Source organism: Oncorhynchus mykiss, chromosome 17 (genome assembly GCF_013265735.2).
Source record: "Oncorhynchus mykiss isolate Arlee chromosome 17, USDA_OmykA_1.1, whole genome shotgun sequence".
NCBI classification, from domain to species: domain Eukaryota; kingdom Metazoa; phylum Chordata; class Actinopteri; order Salmoniformes; family Salmonidae; genus Oncorhynchus; species Oncorhynchus mykiss.
The window spans coordinates 10,732,994-10,758,652 of NC_048581.1; the positions used below are offsets into that span (position 1 = coordinate 10,732,994).

At 45.6% G+C, this 25,659-nt stretch overlaps 2 protein-coding genes across 10 annotated transcripts in view; both read left to right on the forward strand.

Moving 5' to 3' along the window:
* The first annotated feature begins 348 nt into the window (after positions 1 to 348).
* Positions 349 to 5,970, forward strand: LOC110487215 (nucleoredoxin-like protein 1). The gene is made up of 6 exons (XM_036948303.1): positions 349 to 799; positions 3,614 to 3,787; positions 4,164 to 4,324; positions 4,510 to 4,642; positions 5,518 to 5,651; positions 5,919 to 5,970. The coding sequence occupies exons 2-6, from the start codon at positions 3,623 to 3,625 to the stop codon at positions 5,968 to 5,970; spliced, it is 645 nt and encodes a 214-aa protein (XP_036804198.1). The 5' UTR covers positions 349 to 799; positions 3,614 to 3,622.
* Positions 5,971 to 7,246: 1,276 nt separating this feature from the next.
* Positions 7,247 to 25,659, forward strand: part of LOC110485427 (NACHT, LRR and PYD domains-containing protein 12-like) — a 33,986-nt gene continuing 15,573 nt past the window's right edge. The window contains exons 1-5 of one of the 9 annotated variants that reach the window (XM_036948880.1): positions 14,359 to 14,993; positions 18,959 to 19,008; positions 21,766 to 21,818; positions 24,871 to 25,425; positions 25,624 to 25,659. The exon at positions 25,624 to 25,659 is cut by the window's right edge and continues 17 nt beyond it. In XM_036948880.1, the coding sequence (XP_036804775.1) occupies positions 24,890 to 25,425; positions 25,624 to 25,659 (572 nt within the window). In that variant the 5' untranslated portion in view covers positions 14,359 to 14,993; positions 18,959 to 19,008; positions 21,766 to 21,818; positions 24,871 to 24,889. Of the gene's footprint in view, positions 7,504 to 7,860; positions 8,001 to 14,358; positions 14,994 to 18,958; positions 19,009 to 21,765; positions 21,819 to 24,870; positions 25,426 to 25,623 lie in introns of those variants that run through there. The other 8 variants (XM_036948877.1, XM_036948884.1, XM_036948878.1 and 5 more) reach the window with 8 other exon arrangements.

Consider the following 25,659-nt stretch of genomic DNA (forward strand, 5'->3'; position numbering starts at 1 on the left):
TCAAGCAGTTGAATCTAGTTTCCTTCCCGTGGCCTACAACACTACCACCTGTCACCCTCTCTCTCTCTCTCTCTCTCTCTCTCTCTCTCTCTCTCTCTCTCTCTCTCTCTCTCTCCTCTCTCTTTCTCTCTTCTCCCCTATCCTTCTGATATAATGTGATTAGTGTAGTTGATCCGCTTGTGTTTAGCTGACTTACCTCTCTCTGTCTCTCTCTCTCTCTGTCTCTCTCTGTCTCTGTCTCTGTCTCTCTCTGTCTCTCTCTCTCTCTGTCTCTCTCTCTCTGTCTCTCTCTGTCTCTGTCTCTGTCTCTCTCCGTCTCTCTCTTTCTCTGTCTCTCTCTCTCTCTCTGTCTCTCTCTCTCTCTCTGTCTCTCTCTGTCTCTGTCTCTGTCTCTCTGTCTCTCTCTTTCTCTCTCTCTCTCTGTATCTTTCTCTCTCTCTTTCTTCTATATCTCTCTGTCTCTCACACAGGTGATATTCTCAGTGTCTCACTCACCCTACTCTTCTGACCCAGCTAATCTCCCCCTCTAGGGGGAGGAGAGGGGAGGCGACAGGGAAAGAGACACGGTGCGGTGACAGAGAGAGAGAGAGGGAGGGAAAACACTGGGAAGAGAGGCAGACGAATAAAGAATGAAGGAATAAAGTGGAAATAAGGGAGGGAGGAAAACAACAGAGAAAGAGAGATGAAGAAAAAAACATAACGGGAGCAGTTTTTGGACAACCTGCGAGAAAGAAAAGAAAGAGGAGGAACTTAATTTAAGGAGACGGAGAGAGAGAAGACTACAGACTACAGTCTGAAGGTGAACCCTCTGAGATATCTGGTAGATATCTGTTCGACCTAGAGACAGTTTTAGTCCACCTATTATGCCATCGTTGACTTGAATGAGGAGGCCTGTTCTATAGATTATACAGTATTTCTAGGGTAGATATATTATGGGTGCTTACCAACTGTAGTTTACAGGGCTAACTAGTTAGCAACACAACAATATTTGTATTTTTATTTCACCTTTATTTAACCAGGTAGGCTAGTTGAGAACACCTTTATTTAACCAGGTAGGCTAGTTGAGAACACCTTTATTTAACCAGGTAGGCTAGTTGAGAACACCTTTATTTAACCAGATTGGCCAGTTGAGAACAAGTTCTCATTTACAACTGCTACCTGGCAAAGATAAAGCAAAGCAGTGCGACACAAACAACAACACAGAGTTACACATAAACAAGCGTACAGTCAATAACACAATAGAACAAAATAAAGTCTATAAAAAGTGTGTGCAAATGGCGAGAGGAGGTAAGGCAATAAATAGGCCATAGTAGCGAAGTAATTATAATTTAGCAGATTAATTAACACTGGAGTGATAGACGAGCAGATGATGGTGTGTAAGTAGAGATACTGGTGTGCAAAAGAGCAGAATAGTAAATAAAAATAACATGGGGATGAGGTAGGTAGATTGGATTGGGCTATTTACAGATGGACTATGTACAGCTGCAGTGATCGGTTAGCTGCTCAGATAGCTGATGTTTAAAGTTAGTGGAAGGAAAGACGGCAAAAGCAGGTGTTGTTATGGTGACCAGTGAGATATACCTGCTGGAGCGCGTGCTACGGGTGGGTGTTGTTATGGTGACCAGTGAGATATACCTGCTGGAGCGCGTGCTACGGGTGGGTGTTGTTATGGTGACCAGTGAGATATACCTGCTGGAGCGCATGCTATGGGTGGGTGTTGTTATGATGACCAGTGAGCTGAGATAAGGCAGAGCTTTACCTAGCAAAGACTTATAGATGACCTGGAGCCAGTGGGTCTGGCGACGAATATGTAGCGAGGGCCAGCCAACTAGAACATACAGGTCGCAGTGGTGGGTGGTATAAGGGGCTTTTGTAACAAAACGGATGGCACTGTGATAGACTGCTTCCAGTTTGTTGAGTAGAGTATTGGAAGCTATTTTCTAGATGACATCGCTGAAGTCGAAACCTAGGTATTTGTAGTTGTCCACATATTCTCGGTCAGGACCATCCAGAGTAGTGATGCTAGTCGGGCGGGCGGGTGCAGGCAGCGAACGGTTGAAAAGCATGCATTTAGTTTTATTAGCACTTAAGACCTGTTGGAGGCCATGGAAGGACAGTTGTATGGCATTGAAGCTTGTTTGGAGGTTAGTTAACACAGTGTCCAAGGAAGGGCCAGATGTATACAGAATGGTGTCATCCGCATAGAGGTGGATCAGGGAATCACCCGCAGCAAGAGCAACATCATTGATATATACAGAGAAAAGAGTCGGCCCGAGAATTGAACCCCGTCGTACCCCCATAGAGACTGCCAGAGATCCGGACAACATGCCGTCCGATTTGACACACTGAACTCTGTCTGCTAAGTAGTTGGTGAACTAGATGAGGCAGTCATTTGAGAAACCAAGGCTATTGAGTCTGCCGATAAGAATACGGTGATTGACAGAGTCAAAAGCATTGGCCAGGTCGATGAAGACGGCTGCACGGCTGTCTTTTATCGATGACGGTTATGATATCGTTTAGTACCTTGAGCGTGGCTGAGATGCACCCGTGACCAGCTTGGAAACCGGATTACACAACGGAGAAGGTACGGTGGGATTCGAGATGGTCAGTGATCTGTTTCTTGACTTGGCTTTCGAAGACCTTAGATAGGCAGGGCAGGATGGATATAGGTCTGTAACAGTTTGGGCCCAGGGTGTCTCCCCCTTTGAAGAGGGGGATGACCGCGGCATCTTTCCAATCCTTGGAGATCTCAGACGATATGAAAGAGAGGTTGAACAGGCTGGTAATAGGGGTTGTGACAATGGCGGCGGATAGTTTCAGAAATAGAGGGTCCAGATTGTCAAGCCCAGCTGATTTGTATGGGTCCAGGTTTTGCAGCTCTTTCAGAACATCTGCTATCTGGCTGAGGTACTAAAGTCCCAGTCTGGCAGGTATTATCCAGGCTAAAAAAACAGCTGGTGCCTGTGCAGAAGGTAAAGGCCGCTAGCAGTAGCTAACAATGACTAAATAGCTAATTAGCTGTTTAGCCTCTGATAGCTTCTGATGGCGGTTCTGGCTATAAGGTCTAAAAAAAAATAGCGGATCAGTGGCATTTAAAAATGGAAAAGAGACAAAAAAAAAATGAAAATGAAAAGACAAAAATACAATAAGTAAACGAGAGGACGACAAACCACGTCTGCACTGCTACGCTGTCTTGGATTTTTTTTTTTATAATAAAAAATAAGAAATAAAAAAATATGCTTAGCTCATCTTAGCTGAGAGAGTCCTCAAATGACTTTCCCTATCATGTGCATTACTTTTACCCAGGACCCATGGCCACCTATTCCTTATCTAGTGCATTACTTTTAACCAGGACCCATGGCCACCTATTCCTTATGTAGTGCACTACTTTTAACCAGGACCCATGGCCACCTATTCCTTATGTAGTGCACTACTTTTACCCAGGACCCATGGCCACCTATTCCTTATCTAGTCCACTACTTTCGTCTGAGTCCGCACTTCTCATGCAACTTCAATGGGGTGTACTGACATGATCTCTCTCTCTCTCTCTCACTCTCTCTTGCTCTCTCTCGCTCTCTCGTTCCTTCTCCTCTCTCTACTCTCCTCCCCCCAGTAGTCGACCATGGTAGATTTGTTCCTAGGTCGTTCACTAGTATGTAACAACAGAGATCGTGTTGAGTACGATACGGAACGGGAGGTCATCCTCCGTCTCCAGAACCGGATCCTGCTCCTCTTCTTCGGTTCAGTAGACAGCCAACGGTGCCAGGAGTTCGTCCCCACACTTAAGGTAAACACACACACACACACACACACACACACACACACACACACACACACACACACACACACACACACACACATACACTCACACATTGAATCACTTGTCAATCTATAGTTATCTATCTCTCTCTCTTTCTCTTTTCTCTCTCTCTCTCTCTCTCTCTCTTTCTCTTTTCTCTCTCTCTCTTTTCTCTCGTTTCTCTCTCTCTCTCTCTCTCTCTCTCTCTCTCTCTCTCTCTCTATCTCTCTCTCTTTCCTCTCTCTCTCTCTCTCTCTCTCTCTCTCTCTCTCTGCTAATTAAGGTATTATAAACATCTTATATCTTGCCTCCCTCCCTCTACACCCTTCCACTTTCCTTCTCCCCATCTACCCACTCCACGTAGGACTTCTTCAAGCGTCTAACAGATGAGTTCTACGTGGAACGCTCCGCCCAGTTGGTCCTTCTGTACATCAGCCTGGACCAATCAGAGGAGCAGCTGGAGAACCTCCTCAAAGAGCTGCCCAAGAAATGCCTGTTTCTGACCCACAATGACCCCTATCGCAGGTATGGGTGGAAAGGATGGGGTTGGGTAGGGTGGGGAGGAGTGTCTATAGAGTGTGTGTGTATCTTGCACTGTGTGTGTATAGAGTGATTGTGTATATGTAATGTGTCTGTCCGTCCGTGTATGTATGTGTATATCTTACACTGTGTGTGGGTGTGTATATAACGTGTCTGTGTGTGTGTGTCAGAGAGCTGGAGTCTATGTTTGAGGTGGAGGATGTACCGAGGGTGGTGGTGCTGCGTCCAGACTGTTCTGTTCTATCTCCCAACGCTGTCTCTGAGATAAGCAGCCTCGGAACCAACTGCTTCCACAACTGGCAGGTGTGTGTGTAATGGATCATGTCTGTGTGTGTGTGTATCATGTGTGTGTGTGTGTCATGTGTGTGTGTGTGTATGTATCATGTGTGTGTGTATCATGTGTGTGTGTATCATGTGTGTGTGTATCATGTGTGTGTGTGTGTATCATGTGTGTGTGTGTGTATCATGTGTGTGTGTGTATGTATCATGTGTGTGTCCGTGTATGTGTACAATGTATTTATATACAGGTAACTGCCAGAATAAAGGAAACACCAACATATAGTGTCCTAATAGGACGAGCCAGAACAGCTGTCTCCGGTGCCACTCAGTTGAGTTGACATCTGATGACTCTACACACACACACACACACACACACACACACGTGCGCTCACACACACGTGCATGTGCGCTCACACACACACACACACACACGAGCACGTGCGCTCACACACACACACACACGCGCGCGTTTGCTCACACACACACGCATTCATGCACGCACACACGTACACACACACACATGCGCGCACGTGCTCTCACACACACACACACACACACACACACACACACACACACACACACACACACACACACACACACACACACACACACACTTCTAAACCACCTGTTCTCCTTTGAGACTTCTCTTTCCAAGTCACTGAGATCTCTTCTTCTAGCCAGGGTAGCCAGAATAATGGGCAACTGGACATGGCTATACATGACCCTAAGCATGATGGGATGTCAGGAACAACAGCTGTGTGGAAGGAAGCACTTTGTATCCCTCATTTACTCAACTGTTTCCTTTATTTTGTGTGTATGTATGTATGTATTTATATATATTATGTGTGTGTGTGTGTGTGTGTATATATAACGTGTGTATAACAACGTGTGTCTGACAGGAATCAGCTGAGCTTATCGACAGGAACTTCATGCTGAACGAGGAGTTTGACGACAAAAAGATGCGGAGCGTCACCGACCCGATACGTCGCCTCAAATACAAGGTGAAGAAGAAGAAGAGGAGGAGGCAGTGGGGGTGGGGGGGTGGCGGAGCCGGAGAGGATGAGGAGGACGAGGAGGATGAGGAGGAGGAAAGAGGAGAGAAAGAAGGATGAGAAGCAGAATGGAGGAGGAGGAGGAGGAGGAAGAGGAGGAGGAGGAGGAGAAGGAGGAAGAGGAGGATGAAGAGGAGGAGCTGGTGGAGGAAGAGGAGGAGGAGGAGGAAGAGGAGGAGGTTGAGGGTGGTCCTGGGGCTGAGATGTGTATAATATTGTGCGTGTGTATATATCTTGTGTATATAAAGGGGAAGAGGAAGAATGAGAAAAGAAGGTGGGACTCCACTCCACTCCTCTTAAGCACAGGCCAATCATGTGAATTATCTCCAAGTACTGGTTGGTTCTGTCAAGACAGACCTCTTGATTGGTTGATTGTCGCTTCTGTTAATGACTGGATTGCTGATGCTGCCAAGACAATTGTTGTGTCACAAGTGGCACCCTTTTCCCTTTATAGTGCACTATTTATGATTAGGGCCCATAGAGCTCTGGTCAAAAGTAGCGCACTATGTAGGAATGTAGTGTGACATTAGGGACTCTGCCAACAATGCTGATGCTAACTAACGATTAGCAATGACTAAATAATATGAACTGATGCTAACAAGCGATTAGCAATCACTGAATAATATAAACTGATGCTAATTCATGCTAACTAGTGATTAGCAATGACTGGATAATATGAACTGATGCTAATTGATGTTAACTAACAATTAGCAATAGGTGACTAAGATGAACTTAATTAAGAATTGATGCTAACTATGGATTGGCAATCGTTGAATAATATGAACTGATGCTAACTAGAAATTAGCAATGACTGTATAATATATAATGTTGCTAATAGCAATGGTTGGATAATATTGGCACTAGTTACTATCCATAGTGTTGTGGCGTGACGTTGCCAGAACAGAAGACTGTTTCTGTAGGTCACCTCAATGCTTTACGCTGAGCATTAACAACTTGATTGTTATGTACATTTGCAATGTGTATATAATTTATGTTGATATATTCATATTAAAACATAAATCAACGCTGCATTGTCAGTAAAGGACTTGGTTCTTCGTCATTCATCTGGATGATGATGATGATGACGCTGTTGTTGTTATGATGATGTAATAAACATGGCAGAAGCCTATTAGGTCTCTCTCTCTCTCCTTCACTTTTTCTCTCTCTTTATCTTTCACTTTCTCTCTCTTGCAGTCTCTCGCTGTCTCTCTCTCTCTCTCTCCCCCTTCTTTGTCTTTTGCACAAACCCCGCATCTCTCTCTCTCTCCCCTTCTTTGTCTTTTGCACAAACCCAGCATCTCTCTCTCTCTCCCCTTCTTTGTCTTTTGCACAAACCCAGCATCTCTCTCTCTCTCCCCTTCTTTGTCTTTTGCACAAACCCCGCATCTCTCTCTCTCTCCCCTTCTTTGTCTTTTGCACAAACCCAGCATCTCTCTCTCTCTCCCCTTCTTTGTCTTTTGCACAAACCCAGCATCTCTCTCTCTCTCCCCTTCTTTGTCTTTTGCACAAACCCCGCATCTCTCTCTCTCTCCCCTTCTTTGTCTTTTGCACAAACCCAGCATCTCTCTCTCTCCCCTTCTTTGTCTTTTGCACAAACCCAGCATCTCTCTCTCTCTCCCCTTCTTTGTCTTTTGCACAAACCCAGCATCTCTCTCTCTCTCCCCTTCTTTGTCTTTTGCACAAACCCAGCCAGTTGTGCTTTTCCTTTTTTTACAAATGTGTTGCAGACACAGTCACGTAGCTACTTCCTGTTCTCTCAGTAACAGTACGGCAGAGAGAGAGGAAGTACGACTAAAACTCTTGAGAAAAGGTATCCCTCACTTCACCAGAAGGGTAAGAAACTTACTTCAGTAAACAGTTCAGTTTAATAATATGTTCAGATGATATGATAAAAGAGGAAGTCAAATGCACTCAATGATTAAATCACCAGATGAATAGGAGGCCTATAGGGGACAAGGAGGATAAAAAGAGAAGAAGAGAGGAATATGGAGACCTATAGGGGACAAGGAGGATAAAAAGAGAAGAAGAGAGGAATATGGAGGCCTATAGGGGACAAGGAGGATAAAAAAGAGAAGAAGAGAGGAATATGGAGGCCTATAGGGGACAAGGAGGATAAAGTAGAGAAGAAGAGAGGAATATGGAGGCCTATAGGGGACAAGGAGGATAAAAAGAGAAGAAGAGAGGAATATGGAGGCCTATAGGGGACAAGGAGGATAAAGTAGAGAAGAAGAGAGGAATATGGAGGCCTATAGGGGACAAGGAGGATAAAGTAGAGAAGAAGAGGGGAATATGGATGAGTGAGAAAGGAGGTCAAAAAGGAGAAAGAAGAGGTGTAATTTAAAATTCATATTATTCACTAACCCCCAAACCTTTTTTGCTTGTTGACAAATGTATTATTTCCTTATTAATAGCAATATTTTAGCATCTAGATAGCACCTTCATTTCTAAGTGTAGCGATTAGCAATGACTGGCTAATATGAACAAATGCTAACTATCGATTAGCAATGACAAGCTAATATGAACTGAATGAGTGATTAGCAAACGGTTGAATAATATTAACTGGTGGTAATTATACTGAACAAAAAAGTAAACAACCTCTTTGTTCTATGTGGCTGTTAGCAGATGTACAACCTCTTTGTTCTACTTGGCTGTTAGCAGATGTACAACCTCTTTGTTCTACGTGGCTGTTAGCAGATGTACAACCTCTTTGTTCTACGTGGCTGTTAGCAGATGTACAACCTCTTTGTTCTACGTGGCTGTTAGCAGATGTACAACCTCTTTGTTCAACGTGTCAGTTAGCAGATGTACAACCTCTTTGTTCTACGTGGCTGTTAGCAGATGTACAACCTCTTTGTTCTACGTGGCTGTTAGCAGATGTACAACCTCTTTGTTCAACGTGTCAGTTAGCAGATGTACAACATCTTTGTTCTACGTGGCTGTTAGCAGATGTACAACCTCTTTGTTCTTTGGAAGTTAGAAGATGTTTGAGAACCTGGTGGGAACATAGCATGCAAACAAGTGATAACACCAGTTGTGTTACTGAATTCTGCTGATATCTAAGCCCTGCTGCTAAAGCTAGCTTCTGACCCCTCTGCCCCAGACCTACCAGAAGGGTGTCCTCTGACCCCTCTGCCCCAGACCTACCAGAAGGGTGTCCTCTGCCCCAGGCCTACCAGGAGGGTGTCCTCTGACCCCTCAGCCCCAGGCCTACCAGAAGGGTGTCCTCTGACCCCTCAGCCCCAGACCTACCAGAAGGGTGTCCTCTGCCCCAGGCCTACCAGAAGGGTGTCCTCAGCCCAGGCCAACCAGAAGGGTGTCCTCTGACCCCTCATCCCCAGACCTACCAGAAGGGTGTCATCAGCCCCAGGCCTACCAGAAGGGTGTCCTCTGACCCCACAGCCCCAGACCTACCAGAAGGGTGTCCTCTGACCCCTCTGCCCCAGACCTACCAGAAGGGTGTCCTCTGACCCCTCTGCCCCAGACCAACAAGAAGGGTGTCCTCAGCCCCAGGCCTACCAGAAGGGTGTCCTCTGACCCCTCTGCCCAAGGCCTACCAGAAGCTTGTCCTCTGACCCCTCTGACCCAGGCCTACCAGAAGGGTGTCCTCTGATCCCTCTACCCCAGGCCTACCAGAAGGGTGTCCTCTGACCCCTCTGACCCAGGCCTACCAGAAGGGTGTACTCTGACCCCTCTGACCCAGGCCTACCAGAAGGGTGTCCTCTGACCCCTCAGCTCCAGACCTACAAGAAGGGTGTCCTCTGACCCAGGCCTACCAGAAGGGTGTCCTCTGACCCAGGCCTACCAGAAGGGTGTTCTCTGACCCAGGCCTACCAGAAGGGTGTCCTCTGACCCAGGCCTACCAGAAGGGTGCCCTCTGACCCCTCTGACCCAGGCCTACCAGAAGGGTGTCCTCTGACCCAGGCCTACCAGAAGGGTGTCCTCTGACCCAGGCCTACCAGAAGGGTGTCCTCTGACCCAGGCCTACCAGAAGGGTGTCCTCTGACCCAGACCTACCAGAAGGATGTCCTCTGACCCAGGCCTACCAGAAGGGTGTCCTCTGACCCCTCTGACCCAGGCCTACCAGAAGGGTGTCCTCTGCCCCAGGCCTACCAGAAGGGTGGCCTCTGACCCCTCTGACCCAGGCCTACCAGAAGGGTGTCCTCTGACCCAGGCCTACCAGAAGGGTGTCCTCTGACCCAGGCCTACCAGAAGGGTGTCCTCTGACCCAGTCCTACCAGAAGGGTGTCCTCTGACCCAGGCCTACCAGAAGGGTGTCCTCTGACCCAGGCCTACCTACCAGAAGGGTGTCCTCTGACCCCTCTGACCCAGGCCTACCAGAAGGGTGTCCTCTGCCCCAGGCCTACCAGAAGGGTGTCCTCTGACCCCTCTGACCCAGGCCTACCAGAAGCGTGTCCTCTGACCCCTCTACCCCAGGCCTACCAGAAGGGTGTCCTCTGACCCCTCTGACCCAGGCCTACCAGAAGGGTGTACTCTGACCCCTCTGACCCAGGCCTACCAGAAGGGTGTCCTCTGACCCCTCAGCTCCAGACCTACAAGAAGGGTGTCCTCTGACCCAGGCCTACCAGATGGGTGTCCTCTGACCCAGGCCTACCAGAAGGGTGTCCTCTGACCCAGGCCTACCAGAAGGGTGCACTCTGACCCCTCTGACCCAGGCCTACCAGAAGGGTGTCCTCTGACCCAGGCCTACCAGAAGGGTGTCCTCTGACCCAGGCCTACCAGAAGGGTGTCCTCTGCCCCAGGCCTACCAGAAGGGTGTCCTCTGCCCCAGGCCTACCAGAAGGGTGTCCTCTGACCCAGGCCTACCAGAAGGGTGTCCTCTGACCCAGGCCTACCAGATGGGTGCCCTCTGACCCAGGCCTACCAGAAGGGTGTCCTCTGACCCAGTCCTACCAGAAGGGTGTCCTCTGACCCAGGCCTACCAGAAGGGTGTCCTCTGACCCCTCTGACCCAGGCCTACCAGAAGGGTGTCCTCTGACCCCTCTGACCCAGGCCTACCAGAAGGTTGTCCTCTGACCCCTCTGACCCAGGACTACCAGAAGGGTGTCCTCTGACCCAGGCCTACCAGAAGGGTGTCCTCTGACCCCTCTGACCCAGGCCTACCAGAAGGGTGTCCTCTGACCCCTCTGACCCAGGCCTACCAGAAGGGTGTCCTCTGACCCAGGCCTAGCAGAAGGGTGTCCTCTGACCCAAGCCTACCAGAAAGTCCTCTTTGGTCGAGCGCTTCAGCTGCTCCGCTATGTTTTGACTGACTCAGTCCTGAAACAACAACAGATCAACACATCACTTATTGGACTCAAACCGCAGCTGGAGGATGTATGCAAAATCCTTTTTAGGTTTGCTACATTGTCAAGGCTTGCAGTGTGCTCCACAACATTACAATCAAAAGTAGCAGAAAACACCTGCGTCAATTCCGTGTAATCTTATGGGCAAACGGTCCAGCGCTTGTTCAGAAACGTAAAAGCGAACCAGAACTGTGATTCTGGTGCAACGGGACTGCTAAAAATGAGCATTTGTAAGATTTAACACGTGAAAACCATTTAGCCGATGCCGTCACGGCAGATAGTGCTGTAACGAGGTTTGGCACAACAGGAGCCCTTGCATGAACAGCATCATTAACTGGTCTAAGATCTTGAACAAACGCAAATCACCCAAGGCTTTCCGGATGGGAAGAATGGGGGTGTTGCAGGGAGAGTCTGGACAAGGCACAATTGCTCCTCTTTCTACCAATGAAGCATGAACAGGGGTAATCCCCCTCATCCTGACTCAGTGGATACTGGGTCCGGCTGGGTCTTTGTTCTTAGGTGTGACAGTCAGCGGTTTCACCCTCCTCTTTCGCCCAATGTCATACTTATCTTTAGCCCACAGAGAGTCTTGGAGACCAGCCAACAAGGGTGACTCAGTCTCAACGGAAACCATCTGTTTAGTTGGTTTTGCATTATCTAAGCCATGCACACATCGTTGAACAGGCGCAGCCCACACAGAGTATGTGTGTCAGGGGTGAATTTAGATCCATCCACTCTAACTGTCGCGACTTCCACCAAAGTCGGTTCCTCTCCTTGTTCGGGCGGTGTTCGGCGGTCGGCATCGCCGGTCCTCTAGCCATCGTCGATCCACATTTCATTTTCCATTTGTTTTGTCTTGTTTTCCTACACACCTGGTTCTCATTTCCCTCATTAAGTGTTATGCATTTAACCCTCTGTTCCCCCCATGTCTTTGTGTGGTATTGTTTGTTGTAAGTGCTTGTGCACATGTTGACTGGTGCACGTTGGGTTTTGTACCCATGTTGTTATTTATTGATGCCGTTGGTTTTGAATTTAAACTGCTCCGGCTATTACCTAGTTCTGCTCTCCTGCGTTTGACTTCACTGCCACCAGTTACGCACCCCTTACACTAACTTCCCAGTCAGTAACCTGCAAGACCGACTTCAACCAGACACCAGTGTCCTTCCAGGCAACATCATCTGTCTTAGCTATTGAACAAATGTGGTACCATGTCGATTAAGAGATCAAGTAAAGCCTGTACCTTGGTTATCTTTACACTAACAGCACATCATTGGGGCCCACTATACATGTCACTGCGCAGTAAGCTGTTCTTGGATTGCGGTTTCTTTCAGCCAATTTTATTCGTAGTACAAATCTCTCTTCAATTGTGAAAAATGGGCGGTGCAATGTAAGTCAGTCTGGCATAAAACTGCCTGTTTGTTAAAAGTTATTGGTGACGGGGGCAGTATTGAGTAGCTTGGATGAATAAGGTGCCCAGAGTAAACTGCCTGCTACTCTGTCCCAGATACTAATATATGCATATTATTAGTGGTATTGGATAGAAAACACTCTGAAGTTTCTAAAACTGTTTGAATGATGTCTGTGATATAACAGAACTCATATGGCAGGCAAAAACCTGAGAAAAACAGGAAGTGAGAAATCTGAGGCTTGTAGTTTTTTAGCTCAGCCCCTATTTGGAGATACATTGGGATATTGGTTATGTTGCACTTACAACGGCTTCCACTAGATGTCAACCGTCTTTAGAAACTGGTTTGAGGCTTCTACTGTGAAGTGGAACTAAATGAGAGCTGAATGAGTCGGGTGTCTGGCAGAGAGTCAAGTGCTGGTCATGCGCATTTCAGCTACCTGCGTTCCATTGCTTTTCTACAGACATAGGAATTCTCCGGTTGGAACGTTATTGAAGATTTATGATAAAAACATCCTAAAGATTGATTCTATACTTAGTTTGAAATGTTTCCACGACCTGTAACATAACATTTTTAACTTTTTGTCCGACGTTCGTCTGGACCTGAATGCTCGTTTGGATTTGTGTACTAAACGCCCTAACAAAAGAAGCTATTTGGACATAAATGATGGACATTATCGAACAAATCAAACATTTATGGTGGAACTGGGATTCCTGGGAGTGCAATCTGATGAAGATCATCAAAGGTAAGTGAATATTTATAACGCTATTTCTGACTAATGTTGACTACCCAATATGGCGGATATCTTTTTGGCTCCTTTGTTGTCTGAACGCTGTACTCAGATTATTGCATGGTTTGCTTTTTCCATAAAGTTTTTTTCAAAATCTGACACAGCAGTTGCATTAGGAGAAGTATATCTCTAATTCCATGTGGAACACTTGTATTTTCATTAACATGTATGTTGAGTATTTCTGTAAATTGATGTGGCTCTCTGCAAAACCACTGCATTGTTTTAGAACTACTGAACGTAACGTGCCAATGTAAACTCAGATTTTTGAAATATGAACTTTATCAAACAAAACATACATGTATTATGTAACATGAAGTCCTATGAGTGTCATCTGATGAAGATCATCAAAGGTTAGTGATGAATTTATCTCTATTTGTGCTTTTTGTGACTCCTCTCTTTGGCTGGAAAAATGGCTGTGTTTTTCTGTGACTTGGTGTTGACCTAACATAATCGCTTGTGTTGCTTTCGCCGTAAAGCCATTTTGAAATCGGACACTGTGGCTGGATTAACGAGAATTCTATCTTTAAAATGGTGTAAAATACTTGTGTGCTTGAGGAATTCTTTTTTACAGTTTTGGAATCTTTAGAGTGTTTTCTATCCCAATCTGACAATTATATGCATGTTCTAGTTTCTGTGGCTGAGAAATAGGCACTTTCAAATGGGTACATTTTTTTTGCCAAAAACGAAAATCCTGCCCCCTACACGCAAAAGGTTAACACTCAAAGACAGATTCAATGGCTGTAGCACAGCGTATTCGACATACATATTTGAGAAATTCAGAATAATAAGCAAATGCTTTTACCTAATAATAGACTACTACTGATAATATAACAACTTCAAATACTGAGCTGTTAACATTAAGTAGCCTAGGTTAACTTAGCTGGCCTTCAATTGAGGGAATTCAACAGAGTTCTCTGGGACATTTTTACAACTCATTCAAACTCTAAAATTAAATACATGGGAAAATGTTACCAAACATGATAATAATAGGCCTGCATCACGGTAGGCAGCTAATTGTTCAATTACACTTTCCATCCTTACCTTGGAAGGTCACTGGATCTGTGCTGATTGCCTGTGAGTGTGACAATGTTAGCTAGCCAATGGGAGCCTAGTAGAACGCCCCTCTGAATAATGGGGTGTGGTTTTGGCTTAACTGCGTTGGGGAAAAGTAAGAAGCGTCCTTGACAGAAACCAAAACAACAGGATGTACAAAGAGGCGTTTCCTTTTTTCACAAATGTGTTGCTGACACATTCACGTAGCTACTTCCTGTTGTCTCAGTAACAGCATGGCAGAGATGAAACCACAACTCTGAGAAAAACTAACCTTACTAATAACTTCACCAGAAGGGTAAGAAACTTACTTCAGTAAACATTTCAGTTTAATAATATGTTCAGATGATATGATAAAAGAGGAAGTCAAATGCACTCAATGATTAAATCACCAGATGAATATGGAGGCCTATAGGGGACAAGGAGGATAAAGTAGAGAAGAAGAGAGGAATATGGAGGCCTATAGGGGACAAGGAGAATAAAAAGAGAAGAAGAGAGGAATATGGAGGCCTATAGGGGACAAGGAGGATAAAAAGAGAAGAAGAGAGGAATATGGAGGCCTATAGGGGACAAGGAGGATAAAAAGAGAAGAAGAGAGGAATATGGAGGCCTATAGGGGACAAGGAGGATAAAGTAGAGAAGAAGAGAGGAATATGGAGGCCTATAGGGGACAAGGAGGATAAAGTAGAGAAGAAGAGAGGAATATGGAGGCCTATAGGGGACAAGGAGGATAAAAAGAGAAGAAGAGAGGAATATGGATGAGTGAGAAAGGAGGTAAAAGAGGAGAGAAAGAAGAGGTTTAATTTAAAATTCATCCTATTCACTAACCTATTCATAGCCATTTTGTCAGAATATCTTGCTTTGTCCTTCTTCAAGTGTGTTGCATTGTTATTACTAATACATAATATAGAAAAACAATCAAATATATATATTTTTTAAACACAGATATGTGCTCTTTTGCACCACAAAAATGGTGCCCATAGTCACTTTCTGTTTCTGCAGCAGTAAAATCAGCAGTAAAGTCATGTCATTGCATGAAGTCACTTCACAGCAAAATTGTAAACGTTATGAACAGTTTTGCACCTGGAAAATGTCACCCGTAATTGCTAGGATTTAGTCTTTGGTAGTACTGGGTGAAGAGTTACATTCATCTGTCAGGAGCCATTGGGAAGTCCCTCCCCTCTGACCTTCTCCTCCAATGGGTTTTGAGAAGGACACGAGGAGAGGACACAAGGGAATAACCAATTGAGATTCTCCCATGTAGTCAGGTTGTGTCACTGGACACAAAGTCGGATATGGAGGGAGATCGCCCTCCAGTGGTAGAATGACTGTTGCTCACCTCTCCAGACAGCATCCTCCAATCAGGATGTGTGGTGATATGTTTGTGATTGGGTAGTGGGATTCCGGGACAGTATATCTGTCGTAGTGCGTCTGTGAGTGTGCTTCTGTCATCTGACCTGTAGAGGGCGCTCTATCTCTGATTTCATTATGAACAGGTGTGAAAGTAGATGGAATTTCTTCCCTGTACAGGACTTTCTGTATTACTTGGTTGGTTTCAGCAGAGATGCCCATGAATTCCAGTTCAACAAACTTTAATAATGTTCTGCCTTAACTGTCCATTACTGTACGTTACTGTACATATGCAATCACCATATCACATATCACAATAAAAAGTAATAGGACAAACATTAACTAAATCATTTGGTAAAAATTCTAAGCATTTGCAATCACCATATCAACAACGTATAATACTAATAGGAAAGGAAAACACTTATGATAGTTTATTCTCCATCTGTGGTAGAGGGTGATGGCACTTAACTGTCCACTACTGTACGTTACTGTACACATGCACCACAGGTGTCAATAAAAGGCGGGGCCGGCGTTATGGGCTTGCCTTAGGGGGTCTGGGCCGCCCTACCGTACCTCCTTGCCTTAGGGGGTCTGGGCCGCCCTACCGTACCTCCTTGCCTTAGGGGGCCTGGGTCGCCCTACCGTACCTCCTTGCCTTAGGGGGTCTGGGCCGCCCTACCGTACCTCCTTGCCTTAGGGGGCCTGGGTCGCCCTACCGTACCTCCTTGCCTTAGGGGGTCTGGGCCGCCCTACCGTACCTCCTTGCCTTAGGGGGTCTGGGCCGCCCTACCGTACCTCCTTGCCTTAGGGGGTCTGGGCCGCCCTACCGTACCTCCTTGCCTTAGGGGGTCTGGGCCGCCCTACCGTACCTCCTTGCCTTAGGGGGTCTGGGCCGCCCTACCGTACCTCCTTGCCTTAGGGGGTCTGGGCCGCCCTACCGTACCTCCTTGCCTTAGGGGGTCTGGGCCGCCCTACCGTATCATTCATTTAAATGTATCATTTATTTGACCAAGACGCGCCTGTCCAAAATGTATCATTTATTTGACCAAGACGCGCCTGTCCAAAATGTATCATTTATTTGACCAAGACGCGCACCAACAGAAAATGTATCTTAGATAAAGCGTCCAAGCGAGCGAAACAACGCTCCTCTGTCACAGAATGTGTAGACCATCTATCTGAAAAGACCTACTCTTTTTGTCCAGACAGCATCAGATACATATGCTACACATACTGTAGTAAGACAGAGAGATAGTTTTGGCCACTGTTCAGGTGCTGAAATTTTTTGGGGGGGACCAGTGACGGCCCACCCATTAGGGCGCCCCACTTGTGATTGGTCAATAAAAAAAAGCACAAAGTAAATGTACCGTTCTAGTTCTTAAATGTGCATTCAGTCAGAACTTCTCCCTCCCAATGACTCTCTCCTGCCAGACGGCTGACTTCCACACATCAGACTACATCTGCTCTAATAGGTACAGACGGCTGACTTCCACACATCAGACTACATCTGCTCTATTAGGTACAGACGGCTCACTTCCACACATCAGACTACATCTGCTCTAATAGGTACAGACGGCTGACTTCCACACATCAGACTACATCTGCTCTATTAGGTACAGACGGCTCACTTCCACACATCAGACTACATCTGCTCTAATAGGTACAGACGGCTGACTTCCACACATCAGACTACATCTGCTCTATTAGGTACAGACGGCTGACTTCCACACATCAGACTACATCTGCTCTATTAGGTACAGACGTCCTGACTTCCACACATCAGACTACATCTGCTCTAATAGGTACAGACGGCTGACTTCCACACATCAGACTACATCTGCTCTAATAGGTACAGACGGCTGACTTCCACACATCAGACTACATCTGCTCTATTAGGTACAGACGGCTGACTTCCACACATCAGACTACATCTGCTCTATTAGGTACAGACGGCTGACTTCCACACATCAGACTACATCTGCTCTAATAGGTACAGACGGCTGACTTCCACACATCAGACTACATCTGCTCTAATAGGTACAGACGGCTGACTTCCACACATCAGACTACATCTGCTCTAATAGGTACAGACGGCTGACTTCCACACATCAGACTACATCTGCTCTATTAGGTACAGACGGCTGACTTCCACACATCAGACTACATCTGCTCTAATAGGTACAGACGGCTCACTTCCACACATCAGACTACATCTGCTCTAATAGATACAGACGTCCTGACTTCCACACATCAGACTACATCTGCTCTAATAGGTACAGACGGCTGACTCCCACACATCAGACTACATCTGCTCTAATAGATACAGACGGCTGACTACCACACATCAGACTACATCTGCTCTATTAGGTACAGACGGCTGACTTCCACATCAGACTACATCTGCTCTATTAGGGACAGACGGCTGACTACCACACATCAGACTACATCTGCTCTATTAGGTACAGACGGCTGACTTCCACACATCAGACTACATCTGCTCTATTAGGTACAGACGGCTCACTTCCACACATCAGACTACATCTGCTCTAATAGATACAGACGGCTGACTTCCACATCAGACTACATCTGCTCTAATAGGTACAGACGGCTGACTTCCACATCAGACTACATCTGCTTTATTAGGTACTGACGGCTCACTTCCACACATCAGACTACATCTGCTCTATTAGGTACAGACGGCTCACTTCCACACATCAGACTACATCTGCTCTAATAGGTACAGACGGCTGACTTCCACATCAGACTACATCTGCTCTAATAGGTACAGACGGCTGACTTCCACACCTCAGACTACATCTGCTCTATTAGATACAGATGGCGCTAAAGCGAAAAGATAATTGTAATTATCTTATCAGTGGTCTCATGGGGACATCCCTATGCGGTTTGCTTTCTGTCCTGCAGCTGTGTCTGATGTGTCTGAGTGGTATAATTCCTCATGAAATGCAATACTTGTTGTACAGACGTGGAAAATACTTGTTGTACAACAGCTGTTGTATGTATGGGGCACAAAGGAAGGGATAGTCATTCAAAAATCACGTCAATCCCAATTATTTCAAACAGACTGAATCCATGTAACTTATTATGTAATTTGCCAAATTTGACTTCTGAACTAATTTGGGGTGAATGACTATATTTTAGTTTAAAAAATGCATAGAATTTTTGTTTCACTCTGACATTATGGAGTATTCTGTGTAGATCAATGTCTTTTTAGCGCAACAAAATGCAACTAAATGTGGAAGGGTCTATATACTTTCTAGAGGCACTCTATCTTCTCTAGGAAACTGCCATTTAAAAAAAAAAACTTGCCGTCATATTTCTGTCATGCTAATTTGTTGACAACTCCACCCACCCACCCCCCTCCCTGTGCCCAGGGTATTCAGCCAATCAGTAGCCATCACCATTTCTGGACCAACATGAGAAGGTAATGTACTCACATCTGAGACATTGCAGCTAAACCATATAAATACACCTCCTATTTCTGCACACACATAGATGTGTTATGGACCTAATCATAGAATTACAGAATCCCCATTACATTAAAAGGATCTCTGTGGGTCCAATAGTAAATATTTGTCATTTCACTTTTTTTTTTAAATGCATTAGCTTTTAAATGTAGCTTAATTAAACACAACCCGACATTGTTTTCATCTGATTACTTCAAAAGGCTCCTCCTCAACACACGTTCGTAATAATTCCAGTTTCCAAAATGTGCACTGTGCCGTTTGATGAATAGAAAGAGACATCCTGTTACAAAACACCAGAAGGTGTAGCAACAAACAGCGATGATCAAACAATAGGCTTGTAGCCTGTATTGATGATGATCAAATAGGCTTGTAGCCTGTATTGATGATGATCAAATAGGCTTGTAGCCTGTATTGATGATGATCAAATAGGCTTGTAGCCTGTATTGATGATGATCAAATAGGCTTGCTGCCATTGAGTTTCTCGGTCTCTACAATGCATTTTTGCCTTGGCAAAATTGCAGCATTCTCATCCAACCACAATGCATTTTGGAGTAAATTCTACCCGTTTTCAAGTCCATTAGCTGAAACTGGAGCAGCAGCACGACCACGTGGACTGGGGACAGCAAGGAGTCATCACCTAGCCACAGAAACCCATACAGCCATTTTCCAAACAAGGAGAGGTGTCACAAAAGTCTGAAATAGCATTAAAATGAATCACTTACCTTTGACGATCTTCTTCTGGAGGCACTCCCAGGTCTCCATGTTGTTTTGTTCGATAACGTCCCTCTTTATGACCAAAAACCTCCTTTTTGTTTGCGCGTTTTGTCCAGTAATCCGAATGCAGAAGGCGTGTGCACTAATTCCAGACTAAAAGTTTTAAAAAGTACAATAAAATTTAGTATAAACACTCCGATTGTTTTTGTCATAAATAATCAATAATATTTCAACCGGACAAAAGGTTTGTCAATAGGAGGTACAGTAAAGAGAGTCGAAAACAGCAGGTCCAGGACAAGGTAGCACGTCCAGTGAACAGGTCAGGGTTCCATAGCAGCATGCAGAACAGTTGAAACTGGAGCAGCAGCATGACCACGTGGACTCGGGACAGCAAGGAGTCATCAGGTCAGGTAGTCCTGAGGCATGGTCATAGGGCTCAGGTCCTCCTGGAGGGGAGGGAGAGGGAGAGAGAAAGAATTAGAGGGAGCATACTTAAATTCACACAAGACACAGGATAAGACAGGAGAAACACTCCAGATATAACAGACTGACCCTAGCACCCCGACACATAAACTACTTCAGCATAAATACTGGAGGCTGAGACAGGAGGGGTCGGGAGACACTGACGATACCCCCGGACAGGGCCAACCAGGCAGGATATAACCCCACCCACTTTGCGTATGCACAGCCCCCACACCACTAGAGGGATATCTTCAAACCACCAACTTACTACCCTGAGACAAAGCTGAGTATAGCCCACAAAGATGTCCCCCACGGCACAAACCTGAGGGGGGCGCCAACCCGGACAAGAAGATCATGTCAGTGACTCAACCCACTCAAATGACGCACCCCTCCAAGGGACAGCATGAAAGAGCACCAGCAAGCCAGTGACTCAGCCCCCGTAACAGGGTTAGAGGCAGAGAATCACAGTAGAGAGAGACAGAGACAGCAAGGGCGGTTCGTCGCTCCAGTGCCTTTCCGTTCACCTTCACACTCCTGGGCCAGACTACATTCAATCATAGGTCCTTCTGAAGAGATGAGTCTTCAGTAAAGACTTGAAGGTCGAGGCCGAATCTGCGTCTCTCACATGGGTAGGCAGAGCATTCCATAAAAATGCAGCTCCATTGGAGAAAGCCCTGCCTCCAGCTGTTTGCTTAGAAATTCTAGGGACAGTAAGGAGGCCTGTGTCATGTGACCGTAGCGTACGTGTAGGTACCATTGCATACGGCTTCACTACAGTACAAATGTATTCCGTACAATATGTTATTATTCCCCAATGCCCATATTATGATATCTTGCTTGTTGTAAACTTATAAACTTGTCGACAAATACATAAAAAAGAGACAAATAATAAAACACATTAAGTTATAAAACAGTTCTCGACAATAGAGAGCGAGGGAGAGAAGAAAAGAGAAAAGAGAGAAAGAGAGAGTGAGAGAATAGAGTGAGATCAGGTGTGTGTATGTATAAGTCTGTATGTGTAAGCGAGCATGTAATTGAGTATGTGTGTGTTCATATCCACTTCATAGTGTTCAGATATTTTTACAGTTCCCATACTTTCTTTTTTTCGTCACCTGAAGTCCCTATAGAATATAGTACAGCCATGGTGTAATGGAGCTGTCTCGGAATAGCTGTCCATCTATAAAGAGTTTGTCCACAGTGAGAAAGCCACGCTTACCCTTCTCCCTTTGTTGCCATTGTAGCGGATACAGTCTCTTACGACGTTCATTTATCTACCTTGGAAATTGGTCATTGAGACCGAATTTGGTCCCTTTAAGCTCCCTTCCCCCACTGATCGCACCATCTGGATTATTGGATGCGTCCAATTAGATTTTCATGCTACAAGTAGCGACTCCATCACCCTGTTTTCCCTGAGTAGACCATCCATGTTGGAATCGTGGATTTTTACCTTGGCTGTGAGTGCCTTGTTTTCTCCTTGGAGCGTGATAATTTCACTCTAGCTAAACTCCCTCTGCTACCTTCTCACACAACTTTTCCAGTGTTTCATGGATTCTTGCCAGAGCACTAGCCTCTACTAGCATCTACTTCAAAGGTAAGTAAGTCGTCCGTGTCTGTAGATGAATCTGTTTTTCTTTTTTTCAGATTAAAGTTCTTTAGTACGGTAGTCGGATTTTTCCATGATTGAGTATGTTGTTCCTCCATAGCGTCAAGCTGTTGGTACTCGTCGATTTCCCTCAGGATCTCCTTAGTATCCAGGTTGGCTCTTTACTGCAATCATTTGTTTTACGAAAAGATAACAATGAGTCTTTCCCACGACGACGAACGGTGTCTGTAGTACAGCCAGCTAGCACTCGCTGAATCCATTGCTTTTAGGTTAGCTTTGCGACAGTATCAAAAATACATTTTGGATTGTTCTTATTCTCTTCAATTAAGTTGGAAAAATAGGATGATCGAGCAGCAGTAAGAGCTCTTCGATATTGCACGGTACTGTCTTTCTAAGCTAGTCAGAAGACTTCCTGTTTGGTTGAGCGCCATTTCCGTTCCAATATTCTGGAAGCTTCAGGGCTGAGGTATTTTCTGTATACCAGAGAGCTAGTTTCTTATGACAAATGTTTTTTTGTTTTTAGGGGTGTGACTGCATCTAGGGTATTACACAAGGTTAAATGTAGTTCCTCAGATAGGTGGTTAACCGATTTTTGTACTCTGATGTCCTTGGGTAGGTGGAGGGAGTCTGGAAGGGCATCTAGGAATCTTTGTGTTGTCTGAGAATGTACAGCACAACTTTTAATGATCCTTGGTTGGGGTCTGAGCAGATTATTTGTTGCAAATGCAAACGTAATAAAATGGTGGTCCGATAGTCCAGGATTATGAGGAAAAACATTAAGATCCACAATATTTATTCCACGGGACAAAACTAGGTCCAGAGTATGACTGTGTCAGTGAGTAGGTCCGGAGACATGTTGGACAAAACCCACTGAGTCGATGATGGCTCCGAAAGACTTTTGGTGTGGGTATGTGGAATTTTCCATGTGAATATTAAAGTCACCAAAAATGTGAATATTATCTGCCAGGACTACAAGGTCTGATAGGAATCCAGGGAACTCAGTGAGGAACACGGTATACGGCCCAGGAGGCCTGTAAACAGTAGCTATAAAAAGTGATTGAGTAGGCTGCATAGATTTCATGACTAGAAGCTCAAAAGATGAAAACGCAGTAATTTGTAAATTGAAATTTGCTATCGTAAATGTTAGCGACACCTCTGCCTTTGCGGGATGCGCGGGGGATATGGTCACTAGTGTAACCAAGAGGAGAGGCCTCATTTAACACAGTAAATTCATCAGGCTTAAGCCATGTTTCAGTCAGGCCAATCAAGATTATGATCAGTGATTAGTTCATTGACTATAACTGCCTTGGAAGTGAGGGATCTAATATTAAGTAGCCCTATTTTGAGATGTGAGATATCACAATCTCTTTCAATAATGACAGGAATGGAGGAGGTCTTTATTCTAGTGAGATTGCTAAGGCGAATACTGCCATGTTTAGTTTTGCCCAACCTAGGTCGAGGCACAGACACGGTCTCAATGGGGATAGCTGAGCTGACTACATTGACTGTGCTAGTGGCGTACTCCACTAAGCTGGCAAGCTTGCTAACAGCCTGCTGCCTGGCCTGCACCCTATCTTATTGTGGAGTTAGAGCCCTGTCTATGTTCGTAGATAAGATGAGACCAGCCCTCCAGCTAGGATGGAGTCTGTCACTCCTCAGCAGGCCAGGCTTGGTCCTGTTTGTGAGTGAGTCCCAGAAAGAGGGACAATTATCTACAAATTCTATCTTTTGGGAGGTGCAGAAAACAGTTTTCAACCAGCGATTGAGTTGTGAGACTCTGCTGTAAAGCTCATCACTCCCCCTAACTGGGAGGGGACCATAGACAATTATTCGATGCGACACCTCTTTCTAGCTGATTTACACGCTGAAGCTATGTTGTACTTGGTGCCATCTGACTGTTTCATCCTAACATCGTTGGTGCCGACGTGGATAACAATATCTCTATACTCTCTACACTCGGCAGTTTTAGCTTTAGCCAGCACCATCTTCAGATTAGCCTTAACGTCGGTAGCCCTGCCCCCTGGTAAACAGTGTATGATCGCTGGATGATTCGTTTTAAGTCTAATACCGCTGGTAATGGAGTCGCCAGTGACTAGGGTTTTCAATTTGTCAGAGGTAAGGGTGGGAGGCTTCGGCGGCTCAGATACAGTAACGGATGGAGGAGAGACCAGAGAAGGCTCGGCCCTCTGACTCGGACTCGTTGCTTAATGGGGAGAACCAGTTGAAAGTTTCTGTCGGCTGAATGAGCGACACCGGTTGAGCGTTCCTACAGCATTTCCTTCCAGATGCCGTGAGAAAATTGTCCAGCTGCGGGGATCGTGCGAGGGGGTTTATACTACTATCTGTACTTACTGGTGGCACAGACGCTGTTTCATCCTTTCCTATTCTTAAACTGCCTAACAATGGCGTCTGAAGCTGGCCTTGCAGCACGGCTATCCTCACCATAAGACAATCGTTCTACTGTATATAATGAGTACAGCAACTGCAATTAGAAGGCATAATGTTAATGCTACTACTTAGTTTCGGCTGTTGGAGGTCCTGTAGAACCATGTCCAGATAAAGTGTCCGGGGAGAAAAAGTTGAGGGGAAGAAAAAAAAGGATATCAAAAACAATTTTAAAAAATAAAAAGGAAAAACTGTAAAGTTGGCAGGTAGTAAAGTAACGTTAGCAACAAACCGCAAGCAGCACGTAAACAAGTCCACAAGTTGTGACCGGAAATGACAACACAAGTTCTTCAAGTGTGATGCATTGTTTTGGACACATAGGGCGCATAGTCACTTCCTGTTTCTGTGACAGTAAGAAGGAAAGTCGAAGTCATGACATTGCATTACCAGTCTCTTCACAGCAACAAGTTTATTTGGGGATTTTCATTTCCTGTCAATGCTAAACTCATAAATACAAGTCAAATGACACGTTTGTATCCTTCATGAATTGTATTTTGCTATTGTAAAAACATCTGCAATTGTATTTAGTCGTTTTTCTACATATTATATAATACAAATCAATATACTGGGATGTATTTTCTGTGTTCACTCACAGATCTCATAGAGACAAAGAGATGGGGAGCAACTGCTCCAAAAGGAGGAGAGAAGAGGGAGACACTGAAGGAAGGCGAGAAGAGGGAGACACTGAAGGAAGGAGAGAAGAGGGAGACACTGAAGGGAGGCGAGAGGAGGGGGACACTGAAGGAAGGCGAGAGGAAGGGGACACTGAAGGAAGGCGAGAGGAAGGGGACACTGAAGGGAGGCGAGAGGAGGGGGACACTGAAGGGAGGCGAGAAGAGGGGGACACTGAAGGAAGGCGAGAGGAGGGGGACACTGACGGGAGGCGAGAGGAGGGGGACACTGAAGGGAGGCGAGAGGAGGGAGACACTGAAGGAAGGAGAGAAGAGGGGGACACTGAAGGAAGGCGAGAGGAGGGGGACACTGACGGGAGGCGAGAAGAGGGGGACAGTAAATGGAGGACAGAAGAGGAGGACAGTAAAGGGAGGAGAGAAGAGGGAGACACTGAAGGGAGGAGAGAAGAGGAGGACACTGAAGGGAGGAGAGAAGACCGTGACAATGTCAACAGTGAAGCAACGTCCTTTGACCAAATGTGAGACAGAGTTTCCTGAAATGCTTCAAGTTAGTGTGGTCTCCATGTTGTAGTACCATGTTGATGACACAGGGGTGCTGTTATCAGTGCAAAGGGAGGTCTCCATGTTGTAGTACCAGATTGAGGCCAAAGGGGGTGCTGTTACCGGTGCCCAGATACTATACATGTAATATGTATCCATGTTTGTTATTCTTCCAGACCCCCCCACTCTCTTGATTCGCTTGAGACAGAGAA